At 31.5% G+C, this 21,237-nt stretch overlaps 4 protein-coding genes across 18 annotated transcripts; 1 reads left to right on the top strand and 3 right to left on the bottom strand.

Annotated features, from left to right (window-relative positions):
* Positions 1-694: 694 nt before the first annotated feature.
* Positions 695-1,518, bottom strand: LOC143202134 (uncharacterized). The gene is made up of 3 exons (XM_076413424.1): positions 1,452-1,518; positions 1,163-1,390; positions 695-934 (listed from the first exon to the last, which is right to left on the bottom strand). Exons 2-3 carry the CDS (start codon positions 1,386-1,388, stop codon positions 879-881), a joined length of 282 nt encoding a protein of 93 aa, XP_076269539.1. The 5' UTR covers positions 1,389-1,390; positions 1,452-1,518; the 3' UTR covers positions 695-878.
* A 68-nt stretch (positions 1,519-1,586) lies between these two features.
* On the bottom strand, positions 1,587-3,277 carry Sptr (Sepiapterin reductase). 4 transcript variants are annotated; one of them, XM_076413356.1, is made up of 4 exons: positions 2,956-3,277; positions 2,658-2,894; positions 2,545-2,603; positions 1,587-2,479 (listed from the first exon to the last, which is right to left on the bottom strand). In XM_076413356.1, exons 1-3 carry the CDS (start codon positions 3,083-3,085, stop codon positions 2,560-2,562), a joined length of 411 nt encoding a protein of 136 aa, XP_076269471.1. In that variant the 5' UTR covers positions 3,086-3,277; the 3' UTR covers positions 1,587-2,479; positions 2,545-2,559. The 4 variants fall into 4 exon arrangements, with proteins under 4 accessions (XP_076269471.1, XP_076269463.1, XP_076269455.1 ...); XM_076413348.1 differs by having other exon boundaries at positions 2,540-2,603; XM_076413340.1 differs by lacking the exon at positions 2,956-3,277 and having other exon boundaries at positions 2,658-2,739.
* Positions 3,278-5,755: 2,478 nt separating this feature from the next.
* ND-PDSW (NADH dehydrogenase (ubiquinone) PDSW subunit) lies at positions 5,756-6,841 on the top strand. Its single transcript, XM_076413401.1, has 4 exons — positions 5,756-6,197; positions 6,260-6,395; positions 6,447-6,586; positions 6,644-6,841. Exons 1-4 carry the CDS (start codon positions 6,116-6,118, stop codon positions 6,766-6,768), a joined length of 483 nt encoding a protein of 160 aa, XP_076269516.1. The 5' UTR covers positions 5,756-6,115; the 3' UTR covers positions 6,769-6,841.
* Positions 6,842-7,253: 412 nt separating this feature from the next.
* Marf1 (meiosis regulator and mRNA stability factor 1-like protein) lies at positions 7,254-21,233 on the bottom strand. Of its 12 annotated transcripts, none has more exons than XM_076413145.1 (22): positions 20,797-21,233; positions 20,503-20,741; positions 20,297-20,451; positions 19,827-19,962; positions 19,594-19,769; positions 18,845-18,924; positions 18,633-18,784; positions 17,846-18,112; positions 17,044-17,181; positions 16,781-16,981; positions 16,537-16,725; positions 16,316-16,482; positions 15,880-16,264; positions 14,529-14,852; positions 14,323-14,478; positions 12,501-12,731; positions 12,241-12,441; positions 10,187-10,454; positions 9,912-10,123; positions 9,018-9,201; positions 8,223-8,318; positions 7,254-8,162 (listed from the first exon to the last, which is right to left on the bottom strand). In XM_076413145.1, exons 1-22 carry the CDS (start codon positions 20,969-20,971, stop codon positions 8,119-8,121), a joined length of 4,176 nt encoding a protein of 1,391 aa, XP_076269260.1. In that variant the 5' UTR covers positions 20,972-21,233; the 3' UTR covers positions 7,254-8,118. The 12 variants fall into 12 exon arrangements, with proteins under 12 accessions (XP_076269260.1, XP_076269252.1, XP_076269247.1 ...); XM_076413137.1 differs by having other exon boundaries at positions 20,503-20,756; positions 20,797-21,137; XM_076413132.1 differs by having other exon boundaries at positions 19,594-19,962; positions 20,797-21,208.
* Positions 21,234-21,237: the final 4 nt, after the last annotated feature.

Here is a 21,237-nt window from a genome sequence, read left to right on the forward strand (position 1 = left end):
TATTACGAACTTGCTAACTAAATAAACGATGTGTTGCTACGTGTTCTAAATGATATTTCCGATTCCGTACAAAAATCCTATATATATGTATATAATCGTAAATAGATCTAGTTTGTAGAGAAAGCTTTAATTTCAAGTAAATCGATTTAGTAGATTTGTCAGCCGCCTCGTAAAATGTAATTTTGAGAAGAACGCGTTTAAAGTTTCGTTTTTATAAAATAATTTAAATTTTGAATAATCCTCACAGGTTTGAGCTGTGAAGATTAAAAAAATAGATGTTTTCAAATTTCTAGATCAGAATACTCTCTTAAGGCCTCGCCGTTTTTAAGTCACTTATATACTAAAGTTACCGAATCGTGTCTACGCACAGGGTAGTTGTTTTCTGAGACCAACGACGCAAAAAAACTATCCTGTTTCTTACTTTAACTTACGTTAGCGTGTGTACGGTGTATGACATCATTGATATAATACTACGAGGTACGTCTAAAAACTAAGGGTACTATTTTCATCACGAGCAAACGCAATTTTTTTGCCATGTTCATCCGACGAGGAAAATGATCCCAGCCACGGCAGTAACCAGGCTGGGTAAGACCGGATATCTTTAAATGTTGAATAACTATAGAAACCATCGATCACACAGTTACAAAGTCCTCATTCGATTTAAAAATAAATGAAGAAAATATACGGGACAAAATTTAATATAAATCATTTATTAAAATTGTTTAATGGCTTAACTTAAGTCATCAAATACTTTTTCATTTTATTAACATTACATTATTTATACATATAATTCAGTCAGTATTATTCATAGAGTAAAAAAATTCCTAAAAACAATATAAATAATTATACAGATATTGTAATGTTTGTTTTTATTAATGTCAGTCTGTGTCCACATCTGATACCATATCTTGTTCTTCTACAGTAGTCCATGAACCTTAAAAGAAAGACGTTTTGATGTAACTACAACGAATTCATAAATAAATTAATAATAAAAATTATGATCAAACACAGCATAGATCAAATAAAAATTATTATCAATGCACATGAATGAATGGTGTAGAATATTAAAGTGAAAGCTTGGAAATATTTACTTCAGAAATCTCATACATTTTATCTAATCAATTAGTACTTCAAACGCATTCCACGGTTTGATTTTACTTACTTTCAGACATGCTATCGTTCAATATGTCCCTGATTTCATTATCGTTTATCGGTATCACGTCTACTGGGGGTATCTGAATAGGCCTGGGTCGTGGGATTTGTCGCATTTGAATGTCAATATCCAATTGCATCCTAACGTCTAATACCATGAAACCAACCGTTATCAAGAGGGGCAACCTGTACCTGCAATCCCAAGCCAATTTCAGCAGGAACACCAGGGGCCCCATAGCTGAAAGACAACATATTATTGAATAACATTGTTTTATGTGAATTAAGAGAGAATGTCATACGTGATACGATAATATTTCAAGGCCACCCCTGTGTTTCATAACTTTAGCAATATGCATTCAAAGTTGAGAAATACCGATAATTTGTGGTTTCTCTGGTTTAAATTATGTATTGACTGGGAAACAAAACTATCGGAATGAGTCTAATAAATATATTACACAACAATAATACAATGAAGGAATATGTTTAAAATTATATATAATACATGATTTTTTTTTAAACTCGGTCATAATAATCAATAACATCTCCGCTGGTGTAGTCCCCTTTTTCTAGTACGTCTATTAGTTTCTCCACAGTCTGTTGAGTGGTCAACACGGAAGAATTCCGTACCTTTTGGAAATCGTCTCGGAGCTCTTTGGAATCCGCTGTGTCGCAGATAGAATCGAACATTTCAGTCTTCACCGGACCCGGAGAATAATTCAAAACCGTGATATTGGGTTGTTCTACCGCCAGAACCTTAAAAAACAGTTGACGAGCTGCCTTTCCTGACCCATACATAGCCAAGTTTACAAAGGGTTTACTACCACATAGAGATGTAATGTTTACTACTACCAGTCGTGGCGCAATTGGGCGAATTTTTTGTATGAACGCGTTGTTCAAAAGAACCATAGAGAACATGTTGAGGTCGAAATATGACCTCCACACCTGTAGGTCATTTAATTCAGTGGTATTCTTGATACTCCCCACAAATCCGGCGTTATGAAAAATATATCCACATTCTATTCCAGTTGAATCAATCAAAGTCAATACTTTAGTAAAAATGTCATTATAAGTTCCTATATCGGGGTTCGATAAATCAGTAACATATGTTAGAACAGTTATGGCTTTATCCACCTCCAGAATTTCTCTTTTAGTTTCCTCCAATCCCTGCTCAGATCGTGCTAACAAAACAAAAATAGAATTTTGATTCAAATTCCTAGCCAACTCGACCGATATTGTCCTTCCTATTCCCTTTGATGCTCCACTTACAATTACAATTGATTTTTTCGAAAAATCCACTGTGGAAGCCATGACCGTATTTTTCGAAAAGCTGTTTGCAATAAAAAAAAAAAAGAAAAAATACTGCAAAAATCAACACTACAATAAATACCTTACTTCTATCACGAATTGTTACTTGTACTCTGAAACTGGCTCAGTGTTATCTATATCATCAGCTAAAACATCAAATTCAATGAATCTATCGATTACCATACTTATCTTTTGTTTACCTTCTGAACTTAACTGGTCGTACTTAATCAATTCCACAACTTCTCCTTGATTCAGGGCTTGTTTCTGTGGTAATAGGGTACGTAAGATCTGCGAATTGGGTATCGGCTCGTCTAAATGCGACTGTTCCACTGAATAGCTATGTTCCTCATTCAAAAGCTGGAGCATAAAACCTTCTTTTTTCGCCGCTAGTTGTCGAAGGACATTTGGATCTGACTTAATTTTGCGTAATTTCGATTCTACAAAATATGAAACGTTTTATTGATTACCATGGAATGAGTTATGCATTAATGAACTTACCCAAAATTGCTAAATATGCTTCGTGATCTGGCAGCTTGTCGTTGTTGATTAATGGAATAAAGTCGTCTTCAAATTTTGTTATTTTTTTATCGAAATCAGTGACGTGTGTTTGACAACTCCATGGATCCATTGCACATGAATTTTAAGAAACGTCAAAAGTACATAAGATTTCTTAAATTGACCGATGTACTCTTTTATAGCATAAAGTTGTCTAAAATAACAAATACACTCGATTTTTTTTTTTAATATACTGTCGTAGTAAATAACAGTAGACCCTAAAAATAAATTTTTCAAGAGTAGAACGATTATGAATTATATACTCGAATTATATCGATTATAGCTAAATATACTAGATACAAAATCTAACCGATATCGACTACTACTTTCTGTAAAGTGTAATAGAATGGAAAAATAATCTATAGCACTAAAATAATATATACCAAAAACTACCATATACAAATTAACAAATAAAAATATACTAATGGATTAAAACTTGCTGAAGCTATCATTTAATTGAAAGGAATTTGTATATTTGAACGTGTCATGTCATTTGTGAGAATAAATACATGTACATATCTTCCTTTCACCTTATCCTGGCCTTTAAAATTAAGCACCAATTATATAATATTCAAGACATATCTTTAATTTAAAAAAAATATATCGAAAAATACCTGCTTAAAAAAATATATCAACCAAAAATAAGGATAAATCGATTTTTATACGACATCCCTACTCTACCCATCATCTATTTTTTAATAGTAAGTAGTGTTGGGAACAATCGACTGAAATCCACTAACGACTGTTCAGTAATTGACTACTTTTTACTATCGACTATTTCAGTCCCTATTTTTGGTTCGACTGTTTTTACTAGTAACTGTTTTCAGTCGCTATTTTCGGTCCGACTGATTTTATTACTATTTACTAGCGTTGGGAACTATAGACTGAAAACAGATAGTCGCAAAACAGACCAAACAGTCGATAGTCAAAAAAATAGCGACTGAAAATCAGTCAAATGCACGGTTCGACTGTTTAGTTCCATTCGTGATGTAAGACGAAGATGTACGAATTCTTGTCTGTATAAAATGTGAGATAGGAAAGGACAGAGATAAATACTTGGAGTAGTTAATTTTAAATGTCTTGATATTCTCCAATGGTAGTATAAGCGAGACAGAGATGTATATATATTCATTCTTGTGATAGCTTTAAAAAAGAAAAAAAAATTACTAATTTCTAGTATCATTTAATAAATAATATAATTTTAAAGTAAGTAGGATTACTTTTATACTGAATGTTCTGTGGAAAAGTGTAAAAAGGAATGGAATAATAACACCGCAAATGTATTATCGTGTTTTAGTATATTAATTGCTAGTTTTAAATAACATAGCATAATAAATATAAACAGTACAATATAACTTAAATAAAACCTAAGAACTAATGATTTTCAATAACCATAACTACTAAATAAAATGTAAACGTATACCTAGTCATCGAAAGATCTAATCCATGATGAACCTAAAAATGATGGTACAATAATTACCAGACCCTTTTTAAATAAAAGTTTTATTTATTTTTGAACAGAAATATTTTTAAACTACTGTGAATATTACCATGTTCAACTTTTTTTTGAAGTTAGAATGGGAAATACCTCTTTTGTGATAATGTAATGTAATGTTGTGTAAGATATCGTTGGGACATCTTTCACCAAATAACTCGGTGGTCACTATTTCAATGGGTTTTAAAAGTTGAATACATTCTATTAAGATAGTCCATTCGTTAACATTTAAAAACTGTGGTGCTCTTCTTAATAGCCAACAAAATATGAAAGTAGAGATTTCCTATCAGAATATGTATTTATTACAAATATTTAATATACTTTATTCACCTCTTTATCGTTAATATTTTTAAAAGAAATTTAACAACTGCTACTGTAAAAAACTCTTCAAATCTTTTGTATCTATGCAATTTCTGAAACCCTTGGACTCTAATTTTAGTTTTCAAGACTTAGGAAAAAAGTTTTGACAAACAAGAGGCTTGGACAAAAATCGTGAAAGTCTATCAAAAAAGTATTACCTATTATGCCAGTCAAAAGTTTCTTACTATTTATCATTTACAATTTAATTTTTTTGCCCTCGAAAACTAGCGTTCCAAAATGCTGTTATATATATATATATATATATATATATATATATATATATATATATATATATATATATATATATTACTTTCAAGATCGTGGCTAGGACGAAAGCCTAGAACGTTAAAAATCAGTCGAATGAACCAGTAGAACCGAAAATAGTAACTAAAAGTAAACGACTGAAACAGTGGCTATTAAATCGTAATAAAATCAGTCAGACCAAAAATAGTAACTGAAATAGTCGACAGTAAAAAGTCGTCAATTACTGAACAGTCGATAGTCCATATCGATTGCTCCCAACACTAGCAGAAAGTGTCAAGTTTTCAGCTTTGCTGCCGAATTTATACCTCGAGCCACCTAGTGGCAAATTAAGAAACTAAAACACTGTACCACATGCGCCCATTTAAGATACCCTTCTAAATTCTTAATATTTTCAGTTTATATAAACATAAATTCGGAGCACTATTTTCAACGTCGCGGCTAGGACGAAAAGGCCAGAACGTTAAAAATCAGTCGAATGAACTAGTAGAACCGAAAATAGTAACTAAAAGTAAACGAATGAAACAGTCGATAGTAAATAGTAATAAAATCAGTCGGACCGAAAATAACGACTGAAAACAGCCACCGGTAAAAACAGTCGAACCAAAAATAGCAAACTGAAACAGTCGATAGTACAAAGTCGCAATTACTAAACAGTCAGTAGTCTATTGTTCCCAATATTTGTATAAAAGTTATAAAAAGCTAACCACATCCTTCTTCATATAAGGTACATTGAAAACGGCGTACAGAAAAATAAACTATAGAATGAAATGAACCAATCAGATCCTGTCGCGGCTCCCAGCCTAGCGAATAAAACAAGTAACATGATAAAGGTGGCGACATCTATATGATGAATACGTGAAACGTTTCCCCAAAATTTCCTGTAAAGTTAAATCTCTATTTCTCTATGTCTTTATTCTAAGATTATTGGTTACTTTTTTTCTGTTGATATTTAATAATTATATACTTTGTGAATTGGTAAAAATAATGGCTAATCCTCTAAGCCCAATTGAGAAGTTCTTCGATGCTGTAGGTAAAGCATTAGATGCGCCTACAACCTTTGTTAAAGGTAAATAGTATCTTACATAACCTCAATAAAATTATGTAAGGCACAATGGGGCTCTGTTTTAGAAAAATTGGTCGAACCTAACCAAAAACATTATCCATGGTATCATCAAAAATTCAGAAGAGTTCCCACTATCGACGAATGTTACACGGATGATGCCGTTTGCATCTACGAAGCTAATGCTCAATATCGAAGAGACAAGTAAAAGGATAATTTTAAATGTATAGTAGTGTACATTTATTTGTTTTCCAGACTAGTTGATAATGAAATAGTTGCTATTTTGCGAGATCGTTTTCAAAGTTGTGTGGCTTATGAAAAGCCAGATCATGTAGAAAGATGTGCTGGTGTTTTAAAAGAATATGAAGATGCAGCTACAAATTGGTTTATTAAATGTATGTAGTTGTGTAATGATATAAGTTCGAGCAGTTGTTAATTGATTTTGGGTTTAGATGGAGATCTAGGTGCTTATCATGATGCAAAGTCGGCTTACATGAAACAAAAACATAGAATGATTTGGGAACGCAGACATGGGCCAGTAGGCTCTGGAATGAAGGAAAAAGTTGTTTCAGAATAATTTAATTAAGCATCTGGAGAGAATTGAAGTAAATGCAGTAAACAATGTAGTAATAAAAATAATTTAATTGTTATTGAGAGCCTTTTTAGTTTTCTCTTCAATGTTGATTTTATCATACACTAACATGGTTTGCTGTTGGTTAAACTGACATTAATTATTATGGGAGTTAATTAAGGTATTCTACTGAATATAGATTTATACATAAAATACAATAATTAAGTTATTTCCAAAAGAGAACATATTAATTGAATTTATTTGAAGACACATGATTTCTACTTGGCTTGAACTATCTGGAATAACTCCCATAGTGTCAACACAGCAAAGTTGATGTTTCAGTGCTTAAAATGAGCAATATATTAAATTCTAAAATGCCGGATATATACAATTAAGGGTATTTTGTTAGGTTACATTAAAATGGTTATTTATTATAGGTCAGTCTAAAACATTTCAAGTTAATGTATTAAAAAAATTTGGTGTATTGCAAACACAATAGTAAAATTGATTTATTATTTAGTTGTGAAAGATTACTTACAAAATTTGTTTTCTGGTTTTAACAGTTAGCCATATTAACCAAGAGGCTTGATATTAAAATACAGACTTTCTACAGTAATCAACTTAATATAATTATATTTCAAACATTTATTTATTGAAAATATTAAATTAACATTCACATTTTTGGCAAATTTTATTAAGATCTACTTAAGTACAGATATCGTTATGCCTAAACTCTATACAAGATTGTCACAAATAAAAATATCATAAAAAAAATAAGTTATATAAAAATGTAAAAGGCTAGCTTATTACAAAAAGAGGTGCTTGAAATATCACCCTATATATATAAATAATTCTTAGACAATGAAGTTTTACATACAAAACGGCATAAAGTTGATATCATAATTAAAATAAAAACACGACACGTATACTTTAAAAATATGGTATCAACTTTTACAAATATTTAAAATTAATATTTCACAGGGAATCGAAGGAATGCAAAAGAAACAAATGGTCTTTTAATACGATGCTACTTAATTTAAAAAATAATAGCATAAATTATACAATTAATGTTTCCTATCTAAATTTATAAAAGTTTATATAAGAAATCTTTCGAAATAAAAAGATCGCGACTTTTTATATTATGGGATTTAGAAATTAAAATGTGTACCTGTTATAAAATAAGAGCTTTATTTATAATAATTATAATTATTCACAGCCCCATAGTTTTTGCTAAAAGACTTCTTATTTACACACTCTTTTATCTATTTACTATATAAAATCTACAAAACATTTTTTTACAACTTAATAATAACGGAGATATTTGGCTCGAAGATGCTTAAAGTCTGAGCAGCGTTTCTATTTAAAACTTAGAAATTTTCCATATAAGTTTTTAGGACCACCTAAAAATTTACTCATTGATAAACGTATATACTGAATGTTTGCGATATATAACTACTTACCTCGATTATCTGACGAACATTCAAATTCGTTGTCTGAAGGCGAATTGTCCAGTTTGATATTAACTCCAGAGTCCGCACTATCATCTGACATTCCTTCTATAGATATAAACATGTATTAACCCTTGGTTTAGAAGTAATTTAGTCAAATAGTAGGAGCGTGAAAAAAGTAATCCACGTTTTTACATTGTATCAAAATAAATGGTTTATGAAATGGAATGAATGAATCAATAACTAAGTGATTATTAGAAGACAGGATTAAAGGCAAAAAATCTTATTTAATGGGCAATAACTTATTATCTTCATCTAGCATGTCTCATTCTAGCAGAATCAAATCCTTCAGTTCAGATGCAATGTTAGTGTAATTCCTTATAATATCAAAAGCAAGTAATTTCCTAACTGCAGAGTTTGCACTTTCATTTCCTTTTATACCAACATGGATGTTTTTCAATTTTGCCTGATGGGAGTCTGGTAAATGTTATAGATTGGGTTCATCATCGGATCCGAAGATCAAGAAGGCTCCGACGCCATCCTGGTATATAATTTGTCATGAACATGATTAATAACAGATGAACTATAGTCTTTGTCTCCAACAATTCTAAAGAAGACATAAAGACCCTGAGATTGAAGGATTTAGTAATTTTATTATTGTAAAATACCATTTAAAAAATTACTGACAAAATGATGGTTTTTTAAATACAAATTATGTATGACGAATAATGTAACTTAAAACATCGGTCACTTTCTCACCTCAAATGTGGTTATCAGAGTAAAAAAAAATAAAATAAATGTATTTACCTTTGAGCAGATTTTTACGTAATAATTTATCAGGTAGTGGCAGTTCCGTAGGCTCGGGGGCTACTATTAAGGATTCTGTTGGATTCCATGGGCTTGATGTTAAATAACGAGCGGGTGAAACTAAATGGTCCGTGTTGCCCATCAGTGTTGGGTTCAGTGAAATAGGGACATTAACGGAGAAGCTCTGCAGAAATGAATGCGTTAATATTACCTTACCGAATGAAAACTACAGAATACAATAAGTCGTCATAATCAGTTCAACATCAATCACAACGAATTACGTCATTTCTACGCAAATAGATACAAATAACATCTTGTTTTGTGCGAACTTCAGCAGTCTCTGGTTTCTTAAATGGTTTTTACCAGTTTTTAAGTTCTCCCTGGATTCTAAATATTTGTTGTTTAATTGTAGAACTGCTAAAGAAAAACCACGGAACAAGAATTTACCAATGCAAACAGCTCAAATCAAAAGAAATTGATCAGACTCTATTTGTTTAAACTTAAAAATATAAGTTTCGATGCGATATGGTTTTTAATAACATTTTGATTAAGTTACATAATTGGCATTGTTTTGTCGAGAGAAAAAAACAATAATTTATTAGTTGGAGTATTGAGGAACCGCATACCATTTATACACTTTAGAATTCATAAATAAAACTCAAATTTAAAATACTTTGATGGTTTGTGGTTTGACGTTTATAGTTTATTTAGATAGAACTGACGTCACGTGACACTGAGAGCGTTTTAGTGTAAATTTATATATTAAAATAGAAAAAAAATCTGAAAGTTATTTCCCGTAGAATTAACACATTTTTTGAATGTACTATGATTTGAATACATTAAAATAGAGAATGGTTTTTCCGATATTAGTGATCATGCCTATTTGAGACTTACCAATGAGTTTTCGAATTTCGTTGGCGTGTTCCAGGTCGATCCTGGCGTCGGTGGTGTATCAGGCTTTGGCGGCGAATACTTCTTTTTAGCTCCCTGATCGTCATTCTGAACAGATCCCACGGCTATGCCCCAACGCGGCTCCTCATTGGTTTCGTCGGAAATATCGACTTTAGTTTCATTTTCTTTTACTACGGCTAATTGACTGATATGATCTGAGGATAATATATAGCGAAAATAAATTGATTTTAATTAGTTATTATAAGAAGTTGTCTTACCTTGAAGGTTTCTATTCAATACCACAACACATTTCTTTTTATTGCTTTTAATGTAAAATATTGAACTAAAATTATTATAAAATTCGTTCATAGAATTGATATTGAAATTCGATAACTTTAATGGCTTGTTGTAGTGATCCATGTAAACTTTTTCTAAATGTGAAAATATAATGGAACCTCCATTTTTACAGATAATATAATACAGTTGAGCTGCCAAAACATAAAGAGCTGTTAAGGAGACGAATTCGACATTGTTCATGGACGATATCTGCCAATACAAAATAACATTATTATTTTACTAAACAGGAAAAACTTAGGTGTAATGTTAAAATAACTAAATTTAATGATTATATTAGACATGCCAAATCATAATTTTAAGCAATTTAAGAAATAATAACATTGCAGAAATATTTTTATTTGTATGTTAACACTATTCTACAATTACACAATACATAACAGGTCAATTGAAAAGTAAAAAAGCCTATCATAGTAAAACACATTTTTTTGGCAAAATTAGTTTTTTTTATTCAACATAATTCCCTTCGATAGTGATACACTAATTATAGCGACCCTCCAACTTTTCGATACCATTTTTGTAGTACGATTTGTCCTTTCACCTCGTACGATCACCTCTTCATTCGATGAAAATTTCTTTCCAGCGAGCATTCTTTTGCGACCTGATAACAGGAAATCCCCGGCAAGACCAGACCTAGAGAATACGGTAGATGAGGAATCAATTCGAAGCCCAATTCATGGATTTTGCCATCGTTTTCACTGACTTGCGACACAGTGCATTGTCTTGGCGAAGCAGCCCTTTCTTTTTCTTCAAATGCGGCCGTTTTTCGGCGATTTCGTCTTTCAAACGATCCAATACCGCTATGTAATAGTCGCTGTTTTCCTTTTTCAAGGTAGTTAATGAAAATTATTCCATGCGTATCCCAAAATACAGACGCCATAATTTTGCCAGCCGACTGTTGCGTTTTCAAACGCTTTGGAACGGATTCATCGTGTGCAGTCCATTCGGATGACCATTGATCGGATTTCGGAGTGAAATGATAGAGCCATGTTTCATCCATTGTCACATAACGACGCAAAAACTCGGGTTTATTACGCTTGATCATCTTCTAAAACTGCTCCGAATCATTAACTCGTCGTTGTTTTTGGTCAAAAGTGAGCTAGCGCGGCACCCACTTTGCACAGAGCTTTCTCATACCTAAATATTCGTGAATGATATGATATACACGTTCAGTTAATATCTTTAGAGTGTGTGCTATTTCGGTCAATTTCAATTTACGGTCATTCAAAAACATTTTGTGGATTTTTTAAATGTTTTATTCGGTAACAACCTCTTTTGGGCGTCCACTGCGTTCACCGCCTTCGGTGCTCATTTCACCATGTCTAAACTTAGCATACCAATCCTTAATGGTTGATATTCCTGGGACAGTGTCCGGAAACTCGGAATCAAGCCCAGTTTTTGCTTCAACTGTTTTCTTCCCCTTCAAAAAGCAATATTTTATCAACCCGCGAAATTCCTTTTTACCCATTTTTTTTCACAATAACAAAAGTTGCTTCACTCAAAATGCTATAATTCACAAACTAATGATCCGACAGCTGTTAAATTTATATACGCATCTTTTGAGGGTTAGGGCTAACCAAAAAACATATGGAGTTAATTCTAGTAGCGCCATCTATGTGTCAAGCCGAGGAATTTCAATTGACCTGTTACAAAAATCTGAAATTACTCATTACATTATTATTATACACATATTGTGTTACTCTACAATTAATCATTACAACTACAGTCCACTAGCTAAACATGCCCAAAGTATAGACTTATTGAGAAAACAAACATACAATTAAATTAATTCCATTAAACAAATAAGTAATTAATTAAACAAATTTATTCAATTAATAGCATTCTGTAAGAAACTAAAACAGTTAAATAAAATACACACATTTTAAAAAATAAATCATACTAATATTTATTAATTTTTTGATTGATGTAAATTATTATTTAAGAATTATTTCACACAAATAATTAATAAAACTCTTACTGAGATGACATTGGAAATTTCTCGAAGAGTCTCCATGGAAAAACTACTGTTGAAACAAGTTTGGTATTCATATTTAAAACTGACCATTTCTTTAACATGTGGAGGATCTAGTAATAATGCCCAACACCTTACTCTCAAAATATTTGGTAAGGTATCCATGTCAATTGGACGAAGTAATGTACCAGCATTACTATGGATTACCTAAAACGCATTGTAAGCTCAATTAAGCGATAATATGATAGAGAACGAGATATCTTTACCTGGACATAATCTGAGAGTTTTTCTATTACTTCAACAATAGTCTCACACTGATAGACTTGCGGATTTAAAGGATAGCCGTATTCTTTGGCATAAAGCTTCGGTAGATCATCCAGTTTCAGGCCGCTGCCAGCAAGACCTTTGGCAATATGAATAACTTGAGCTGCGAGCATTTTCAGAGACTGTTCCTGCGTTAAACTTACGATCCTCTCGCCATCAAACAGTTCTTTAATCTGGGAAGGTAAACACAAATAAATTTACTAACTGAACACTATGAATGTTGTTACTAGGTTGTTCAATAAGTTTTGCAGCCGATATGTATATATTTATCATTCAATATTATATCCGTGTACAAAACAAGAACTGAAAAAAATAACTAACGATACAGGTAATCATAATTAAGAGTAACAATTACAAAGCAGTTGATAATGTGATGATCATAAAAATCATTAAAGACATGGAAATAAAAGAATATGTCATCAAATTTTCATTGGGGACAAATAGTGACTACATATAAATAATAATAATTGAAATGAAAATAATAATTGAAATAATTACAGGGATTACAGAATGCAACATATAAGATAAGGTGGTAGTCAGTGAGAATGTTTGCATCAAAAATTTATATAGAATGCATATTCACAATAAGAAAACCAATGTAATTCGTGTTTTTATATATATAATATATAATATATATATAACAAAAAATAACAGAATAGACGCTGGAGTATAAGATAGAAATTACATTCCTTCATTTTATACAAGCTTTTGATTCCTGCAAAGACAAACTTTTGAAAGGAATAATTACCAACCAACCCAAAAAGGAAAAATAAAAGAATTTGCACTACACATGAGATTGTATCTGGGATACAATTTTCGATATATTAGGAAACGAAAAATTACTAAAGATAAGCAAGTTCATCAAATTGAAACAGAGAGATAAAGAAAAAAGGATATCAGATCATTCTATGCTAACAAGAGATTCTCAAAAAGAAAAATATTTTTACTATTTATTAAAAATGCGACAATAAGAGATGTAACACACTAACAAGGCCAATAATACAGTGTCGAGATAATGTGAATCATAAGACACCATAACTTCTTATTTTAATCAAGGATGATGATGGACTTAAGATTCAGCTCATATTAAAAGTAGTATTTAAATTAATTTTAAACACTATACAACGTCCAAAATTCCAGAATTTTCAGACGTTATTACATCTGTATAACAAAATATGTATGATAAAGTAGTGTTTACCCGATAATTATTAAATTGCAGGTACCAGGTGTTATAACCATGGAAAATATTATTTACTTAAAGTTTGAGTTTTTATTTTTATGCGTTTTTGGAGAGTATTACGTAATAGTTAAAGGAACCGTTCCCATTCACCGATAATTTTTCACATTTTTATTAAATTTAAAGCGTCTAATGAAACTACTTCGACGGAAACTATCTGGTAATGTTGGTTGTTATTTTTTCCCGATAGTAAACAGAATGTTAAATAGCACCAGGTATCCATAAATTGACCATCGGGCAAACTGGCAGGTAAACATTTGTTCACTATAATACCGTATACTGTGTAATAATGTTGTCACTCAGAAAATAAGTAACGTATTGGGGCCCCACAGTCTTGTTCAATTAGTGGATGTAGCATCCATTATGAACACAGCTTTCTGAAACTAGCAAGACAAAATGTTGCTCATTCCGCTTGAGTTTCTACAAAAGCTAAATTACATACACAATACTTATCAAACAACCTATTCTAACGTTCTAATTTATAGAATGAGTAAAATGTTTGGCGAGAGCGTAAAAGTGAATGTTACCTCCACCACATCTGGAATGGCTTCAAATAGTTCTGTTAGCTTACTAAAACCATAATCAGAAACTTTACATTGATGCCCAAAATGATGGTGATAAGAAGGTACAAAACGATTAAAAAGCATGGTATAATATGGCGTGTGTCTCAGTAAATCTATTACCTACAAGGATGAAATGAGGCACCTAATTCCATTAGTAAATCCAAACATACCTCGCTGGCGAACTGTTTAGTGCGGATCACTTCTTCGGGGGTCTGCTCACGTTTCGGCACAGAGATCAAAATTCCCATCTCGTTCCTATTAATAACCACGGTATTTTCAGGAACTTCTTGTAGGAGGTCATTGAAGGTACATAACCCGTACTCCACGGGATTGAATGGTTTGTTCAGGACTTTTTCGTATGCCAATGGGAAATCGGTAAAGCTGATCTGTTTATTTGGTTGAACCTTTAATACTCGGAGTAAATCGGAGGTGAAGCGCCGCATTTGAGCTGAATGGGTTAAAGTAATGACTCTTCTTGTACCGTCGCCCATTATCTGTAATATTACAATATATTTTCTATTGATATATATTTCCAGTCCTTTGGAAAATGCATATTTAATACTGGAAGCATTAGAATCCAATAATAATAGAATTCTTTTGTCCTGTATATTTCAATCTATGACTCTTCTAAATTAGCACTAGTATGTTGAACTGATAATAATTTGTATTCACGTGGACTAGTTTAAATTGATTTCTTCACTTATATAATTTCATATATTTTATAATAAACATGGACTAAGAGGGCAACTAAGACTCTGACAACAAACAGCTTACTGTGCAAACAAAAGATTGTTCAAAAGTAAATTTATCTCAAAAAAGACAATAAAAAAGTACAGCAATGATACAAGACGCGTAAAACTACAAAAAATATATAAACCTTTCTTGATACTAGAGCTAATAAAAATAGCTGAGAACAAAAACAAAATAAAATAAAAAATTATGAACTACAAATATAGGCTTAAAATAAATTAAAAAATAAAACAGCAAATTTGATATAACGATGGATACCAGCAAGTTAGAATAAGTGAAAGAAGATATATAACCAATTAAACTCTAATTGGGAAAAGGAGACTCTAAAATAGAAAAGGGGGGCATCAAGATAATTGGAATAACTGAAACATAATTTGTTGTCAACAAATAAAATAAAAACTGGTCAGAGAATTATCTACTCCAAAGCATCTAGAAGGCTTCTTTAGAGGCGGCACAATATACCATGCCCATTATATTAATTCATGATGTCTTGTACAAGTAAATATAATGTATTATAGACCTGCCAGCCTCATAGGATTTTTAGAATCTAAAAAGCACTCAAGTTTTTGATCTTTACATTGCAACAAAAAATTCCCGCAAATAATAAAGGTTTGCCTTGTAAAGCTTCCAATCAAAAATAAATTTTATGATATAGTCACAAATCATATACATCTTTATAAAAAGTACCAAAAGCAAAAGTGTACACAGCAATCATTGAAAAAAACTTACGTGTTAATATTTTTAAGAATGTAACAATATTATCAGACTTACCTGTACAACATGTGAAATAGATTCAAATAAATCGAGTAGTTTGGTATATCCATAATCAGCTACTCTACATTGCCTACCGAAATGATGATGATAGGCCGGAATGAACTTAGTAAGTAGCAACTGACATCTTTCCGTTGTTTTCAACAAATCAACCACTTCTCTACACAACAGATTCACATTGGGCACCAAAGACGGAGCGATGCGAGACTGATCCTCGATGATATCTAACTGGCCCAATTTTTGCTGGATAACCTTCACATTCTTGTTCGGTCCAACAAGTTTAATTTCAACATTAGGTACACAAGTGACAAGATGTTCCAAAGGCACACCATTTTCTGAGATAGGAAGAGATTCGTGGCATTCTTGTTCAAAACACTCTTGGAAACTGCAAATATATTTTGCATTAAACATGTTGTTGACATTAAATCGGTGATACCTTAAAAGGGACATTGAACCCATGTGTATATTCAGAAGAGTTAGCAATTTGTTAGTAAATACCGATAGACTCATCATAATATTAGGTATAAAGCTTGAATTTAACTCAAACCAACTTCGGTTTTGTAAACCCTTGGGACAATGAATAATACAGTATGGTACCATCATCTATAAACATCCTAGCTATAAAAAATCCGTAATACACTCGAAGGAAAACTTTACTTGTGATAAATTATGAGTCGGACTGATTTTGGCTTCCTGTGTTAGTGATATCATTCTAGAGCCCATTTCATCATAAATTTTAACGACATCCTTGAGTTTATTAACCTCCGATACCGAAACCGTGCAATGATATTTCAATTCGAGCTGTTCCATGAACTTAAATAGAGGCATTTTTTTATCTATAACTTCCTGTAAAACAGAAACAATGTAATCATCGGTAGATTTACATATTAGCGATAAAAACCTGTAATATACTGATAACCATCATTTTTAATTGATCCGGATCGGGAGAATTAGTTTGTGTGTAAGATATGATTATTCTTTTGCGTCCCAATTTCTGCCTGTGTAACTGAGATATTACGTATTGTGCATCGTGTTGACTAGAAACTCTGAGATTTGCGATGGGAGTACCATCTGCTTGTATAACTATATTTAAATTTAAAATCTAGAACACATTATTTAAAAAAATACGTTACTATACTTCATATCATCATGTAAAAATTTTACCATAACGTATTCGGTAATCATAGTGCTAAGCAGTCTTCTAAGTTCCTTAATTTCAATGTTTGGATCTAAGTTTGTTATATTTAAGTCTATTGGTTGATTATTTTGGCTTTTTGTACTAATATCACTTGGTAGGTAATTCTAAAAAGGAATAAATCCTTTAAATATAATTGTTTAGATGTACCTGTAATGTAATTCCATAGTGTTAACACTTATCTGCTACTGCTGATGAAACCAAAAAATCTACCAAACAAAATTATATATTCAGCATTCATTCCTGCTTGATTTGAAGAAATCCAAAATCGATGTACATAAAACATTTGTACAAAAGCACATAAATATGTATGTCTGATTTCAATTGTGTCTCAAAATGACTATTTTATGTTAATCATAATGGATATCCGATAATAATTCTTACACACCCAAATATCTACACTGAATATCCTGGGAAAATAGTTGTGAGAAATTGTGAAAATTCACAGTAAAAACCGTGCCAAACAATTAATGTTACTACAATCCTTTACACTTCAAAACGAAAAAATCATTGGTAAATCCTATAGTCAATTGGACACTAGAAGAACTGTTCTACAGAAGATTGGCAGTTAGTAAAAGACATAAAGCAAGTCTCTAAAATGTTGAGAAATTACACTTGTTCTGTTTTTTTTTCAAACACATATTTTTTCTGTGTAAACTCAATTGCTATAGCTGAATTGAAAGAATCAATTGCTGGTCCTAATGTATCTAACAAGATCTACCTACAGCGTAAATAATTTACAGCATCAATTTGATCACTAGTTATCATTACCTTAGCTTCCGAATCACTTAGTTCTGAACTACCACTAACTTTATGAACTCTTCCGAATGGAGGCATCATGTATGACCCTAAAGATGTATAGAGATGATCTTGTGGTGTTGCAATTCTACTGACCGGAGCGCTTCTCGTGTAGTGACCTGTTTGTTGTTCAAAACTGATATCCATCGGTGAGACTGCTGAAGCTCCCATGGGATTTATTGGACGGAACATTGATGTCTTATTTAGCGCCATAGGAAGACCACAACCTGATAGTGCTTCCTAAAACATATAATGCTGATAGCAAATTAATTTGTTAAAGCATCGATGATTAAATTAGTCGTTTTTATCAGAAATGCTTCTGGGTATTCACACGTTGTTATAAAGGAGATTTTAATAATAAAAAAAACCTCTACTTATATAACAATCAGACTCGGCCTTTTATTGTCATCATATCATCGCTGCCGTAAAACAACTATTATGCCTTTATAATGATAAAATGTATATTATATATATATTGGTAGTTAAAGTATATATAAGCGCCTATATGTTGAGCTCGATAAAATCGATACAATCCATACAATGGACTACATGTGCAAACTACAGGACGATAAATCCCATAATGTATGATGTTATTGGCTCATTGAGGCTTAACATTACTATCATCACATCATTGTTAATGGTGACAATTTTTGTTAAGTTTTAAACCTTTTAAGGTACGTAAGAATTTTTAGTAGGCTCAACTAGTAGAATTTCATAAATTAATTGTTGCAGATGAAAAAAAATTCAATAAATCACTTGCCTGGTGTCTTCTTCTAAAATCTCTTATATCTCCACCAGATGAACTATATGGATAAACAGTCTGTTTATAATCAAAATTAAAACCAGGCGGGGGTGGGATGCCACTGAAAACTTGTTGTGACTTGTCTCCTTTTTTTTGTTCCACTTTATGTCCTAAAATAAGAATTTAAAGAGCAGTTTCTCAAATATTCCGGATAATTTGCTGAATCTTACCATTGAAATTGCGTATCGACGGAGATAAAACCCTTATTTTATTGCCGAAAACATCTTCGCCCTGTATACGTTTTTGAGCCCTATAACATTAAAGCGCAAAATATATTACACCACATGGCAAAGAATTTCCGAACAGTAACACAGAAATCCAAGCATACCTAAAATTTCTCTCGTAAGGTTTAAAATGAGCCATTTTCTAATTAAAAACTCTTATATTTAGTTTAAAATGAAAATCACTTCATTACAAATATCGGATCATTTCAGCAGCAAGACATTTGCTTTACTGCTTTTTTCGGCAACCAAATTATTTGGTAGATGTGAATAAAAAATTACTGATAGTGTATTTTACATTTCACTTTTTTCGGTACCGGGTGAAAAATAACTTTGTCCTTAGGTGACTTATTGTATATAGTGCGGAAAATAGGCAACCATTGTTATTAACGGTTTTTTGACATTTATGCAATATATATATTTATAATATTATGGCACTTTTAAAGATTTCGACTTCCCCAGTTAATTTAATGTTATATTATTCAAAAATGTATTTGCAGTATATTTTTTGAAAGTTTGATTTTCAGTAAACTTTGTATAATGTTGGTTTATTTAACCTTTTATTGTTGATATATGTGAATTTTGATTCTTTGTTTTCTGCCTAAATATCACTTATGCATATTTACACTAACGTACAAAGAATGTACTAATTTCGTAGTTGGTAGTGAACGTGTGTAACAAATAGCAATTCTACAAACCTTAACGCCAAATCGTAACTGCCAAATTTTAAACTCGCCGCGTCTTCTTCTGGAAAGAATTCGACGATTTTTCCACCACAATTAGCTGTTAACAGGTGTAGTCTGTTTTTAATTTTTTCTGTTTTGATCTTTCTCGGTAAATTACATATCTTGATATAATAAGTCGCAGGAGAGTCCTTTAATATGGTTAAAATTTGTATCAAAAGTTGTATTTTTCTATTCAACAGACTTACGGGAGGTTTTATTGTTGGACATTTAGGTAAATCCAACATTAATTGATAAAAATCGTGATGTTCGTTCGCACAAAGTATAAGGGCTTTAGTTGCTCGTTCATGACATAGTAAATACACATTAATTTTCTTTCTATATCTACAAGATGAAAAATAATGTCAAATCCAATGTTTCTGTAATCTTTACAAGAACCTTGCAATATTTGTCACATCACAATTAATACAAGTGGAAATAACCAAAATGTTATCATATTTTTGCATACATTTACACCATATTAGTTATTTTCTAAGTAAATACAATAAATCTTTATAATATGTCAATAATACAACAGATTTTTTTAGACATTTAATTTTATATATTGTGGCATTATAGCTTTAATTCTTAATGAATATCTGGTAAAACATGGATAGTATAAAACTATAAGCTAAGTTCACTACTACACACCAAATAAATTTAATTACAATAAGCCCACCTGAGATCAGATAAGTCACCAGCAAAATTTATATCACCTGAGATTAATATAATTGCAGATGGGGCAGGATGAAATTCCGCAAATCTTCTTAATGATTGCTTCAGTTTTTCATCTGCTGCATTTTTTGAGGTAGACGATACGTGAATTAAATTTACCTAAAAATATAATTACACTAAAATAGTCCCACATTTTTTGTAAATAGCTACTTGTGAGTCGTGGAGGTCTTGCAATATTTGAGGTTTCTCTTTTTTCACATCACAAACAACCACAAATTCTGCTTCTCTGTAATTATCTAAAAATACTTCACGGATTCGTTGTACTACTGATGCTGCACTTTTTTGTTTTGGTACTTGAACATTCTCAATATCCCAAAAAATACCCATTGGTGGTAACTTCTTTGCAAATCCTGATCTTTTTTTAGTCCTTCTGGTAGAATGATATGAGCCTACAGTAAATGAATCTATCTACATAATTATTCAGTATTCAATAAAGATGCTTACCAAATGTTACACTACTCGTTGAACTATCTGATTGTGAAGAATTATTTTCAATTACATTTAAACTAGGGTGTGCAGGAAATTTCATTTTTGGTTTAGTTCCTGTGCAATTGGATGAAATTTGATTTTCCTGGTCCCTTTTTTCCTTTTCATTAGAAGAACTTGGCCGAGAAGTCATAATGGATATTTTAGCAAAATTATATTTTAATACTATTATACCTCATATCTGAGATTTAAAATTCACGTCATTTTATCAACACTTTCTATTGCTTTTATCAAAAGCAGAAAAATCGAGGAGAACAGTATTTTCTACCAATAACGTTTTCTCAATTGTGTTATCTACATTCAATTGCACAAATAAACATATAATTAGTAAGAGATTACATCGATGGTAAGTTTACTTAAAATTATATACTACATGTAAGTGAATGAAAAAGGATAAAA

Source organism: Rhynchophorus ferrugineus, unplaced genomic scaffold (assembly GCF_030347505.1).
Source record: "Rhynchophorus ferrugineus isolate W39M unplaced genomic scaffold, kcgeb_rfMv2 rfM1, whole genome shotgun sequence".
In the NCBI taxonomy this organism is placed as follows: domain Eukaryota; kingdom Metazoa; phylum Arthropoda; class Insecta; order Coleoptera; family Curculionidae; genus Rhynchophorus; species Rhynchophorus ferrugineus.

Bases quoted from the DNA above. Each gene is read 5' to 3' on its own strand.
- Marf1 (XM_076413120.1), bottom strand. From the start codon at position 20,971: ATGACTTCTCGGCCAAGTTCTTCTAATGAAAAGGAAAAAAGGGACCAG. The intron at 18,113-18,632 runs GCAAGTGATTTA...TATATGTTTTAG, and splicing joins ATTTTAGAAGAAGACACCAG to GAAGCACTATCAGGTTGTGG. The intron at 17,182-17,845 runs GTAATGATAACT...ATTCCTTTTTAG, and splicing joins TAAGTGATTCGGAAGCTAAG to AATTACCTACCAAGTGATAT.
- Sptr (XM_076413340.1), bottom strand. From the start codon at position 2,460: ATGGCTTCCACAGTGGATTTTTCGAAAAAATCAATTGTAATTGTAAGT.
- LOC143202134 (XM_076413424.1), bottom strand. From the start codon at position 1,388: ATGGGGCCCCTGGTGTTCCTGCTGAAATTGGCTTGGGATTGCAGGTAC. The intron at 935-1,162 runs GTAAGTAAAATC...CTTTCTTTTAAG, and splicing joins GAACGATAGCATGTCTGAAA to GTTCATGGACTACTGTAGAA.
- ND-PDSW (XM_076413401.1), top strand. From the start codon at position 6,116: ATGGCTAATCCTCTAAGCCCAATTGAGAAGTTCTTCGATGCTGTAGGT. The intron at 6,396-6,446 runs GTAAAAGGATAA...TTTGTTTTCCAG, and splicing joins GCTCAATATCGAAGAGACAA to ACTAGTTGATAATGAAATAG. The intron at 6,587-6,643 runs GTATGTAGTTGT...TTTTGGGTTTAG, and splicing joins TACAAATTGGTTTATTAAAT to ATGGAGATCTAGGTGCTTAT.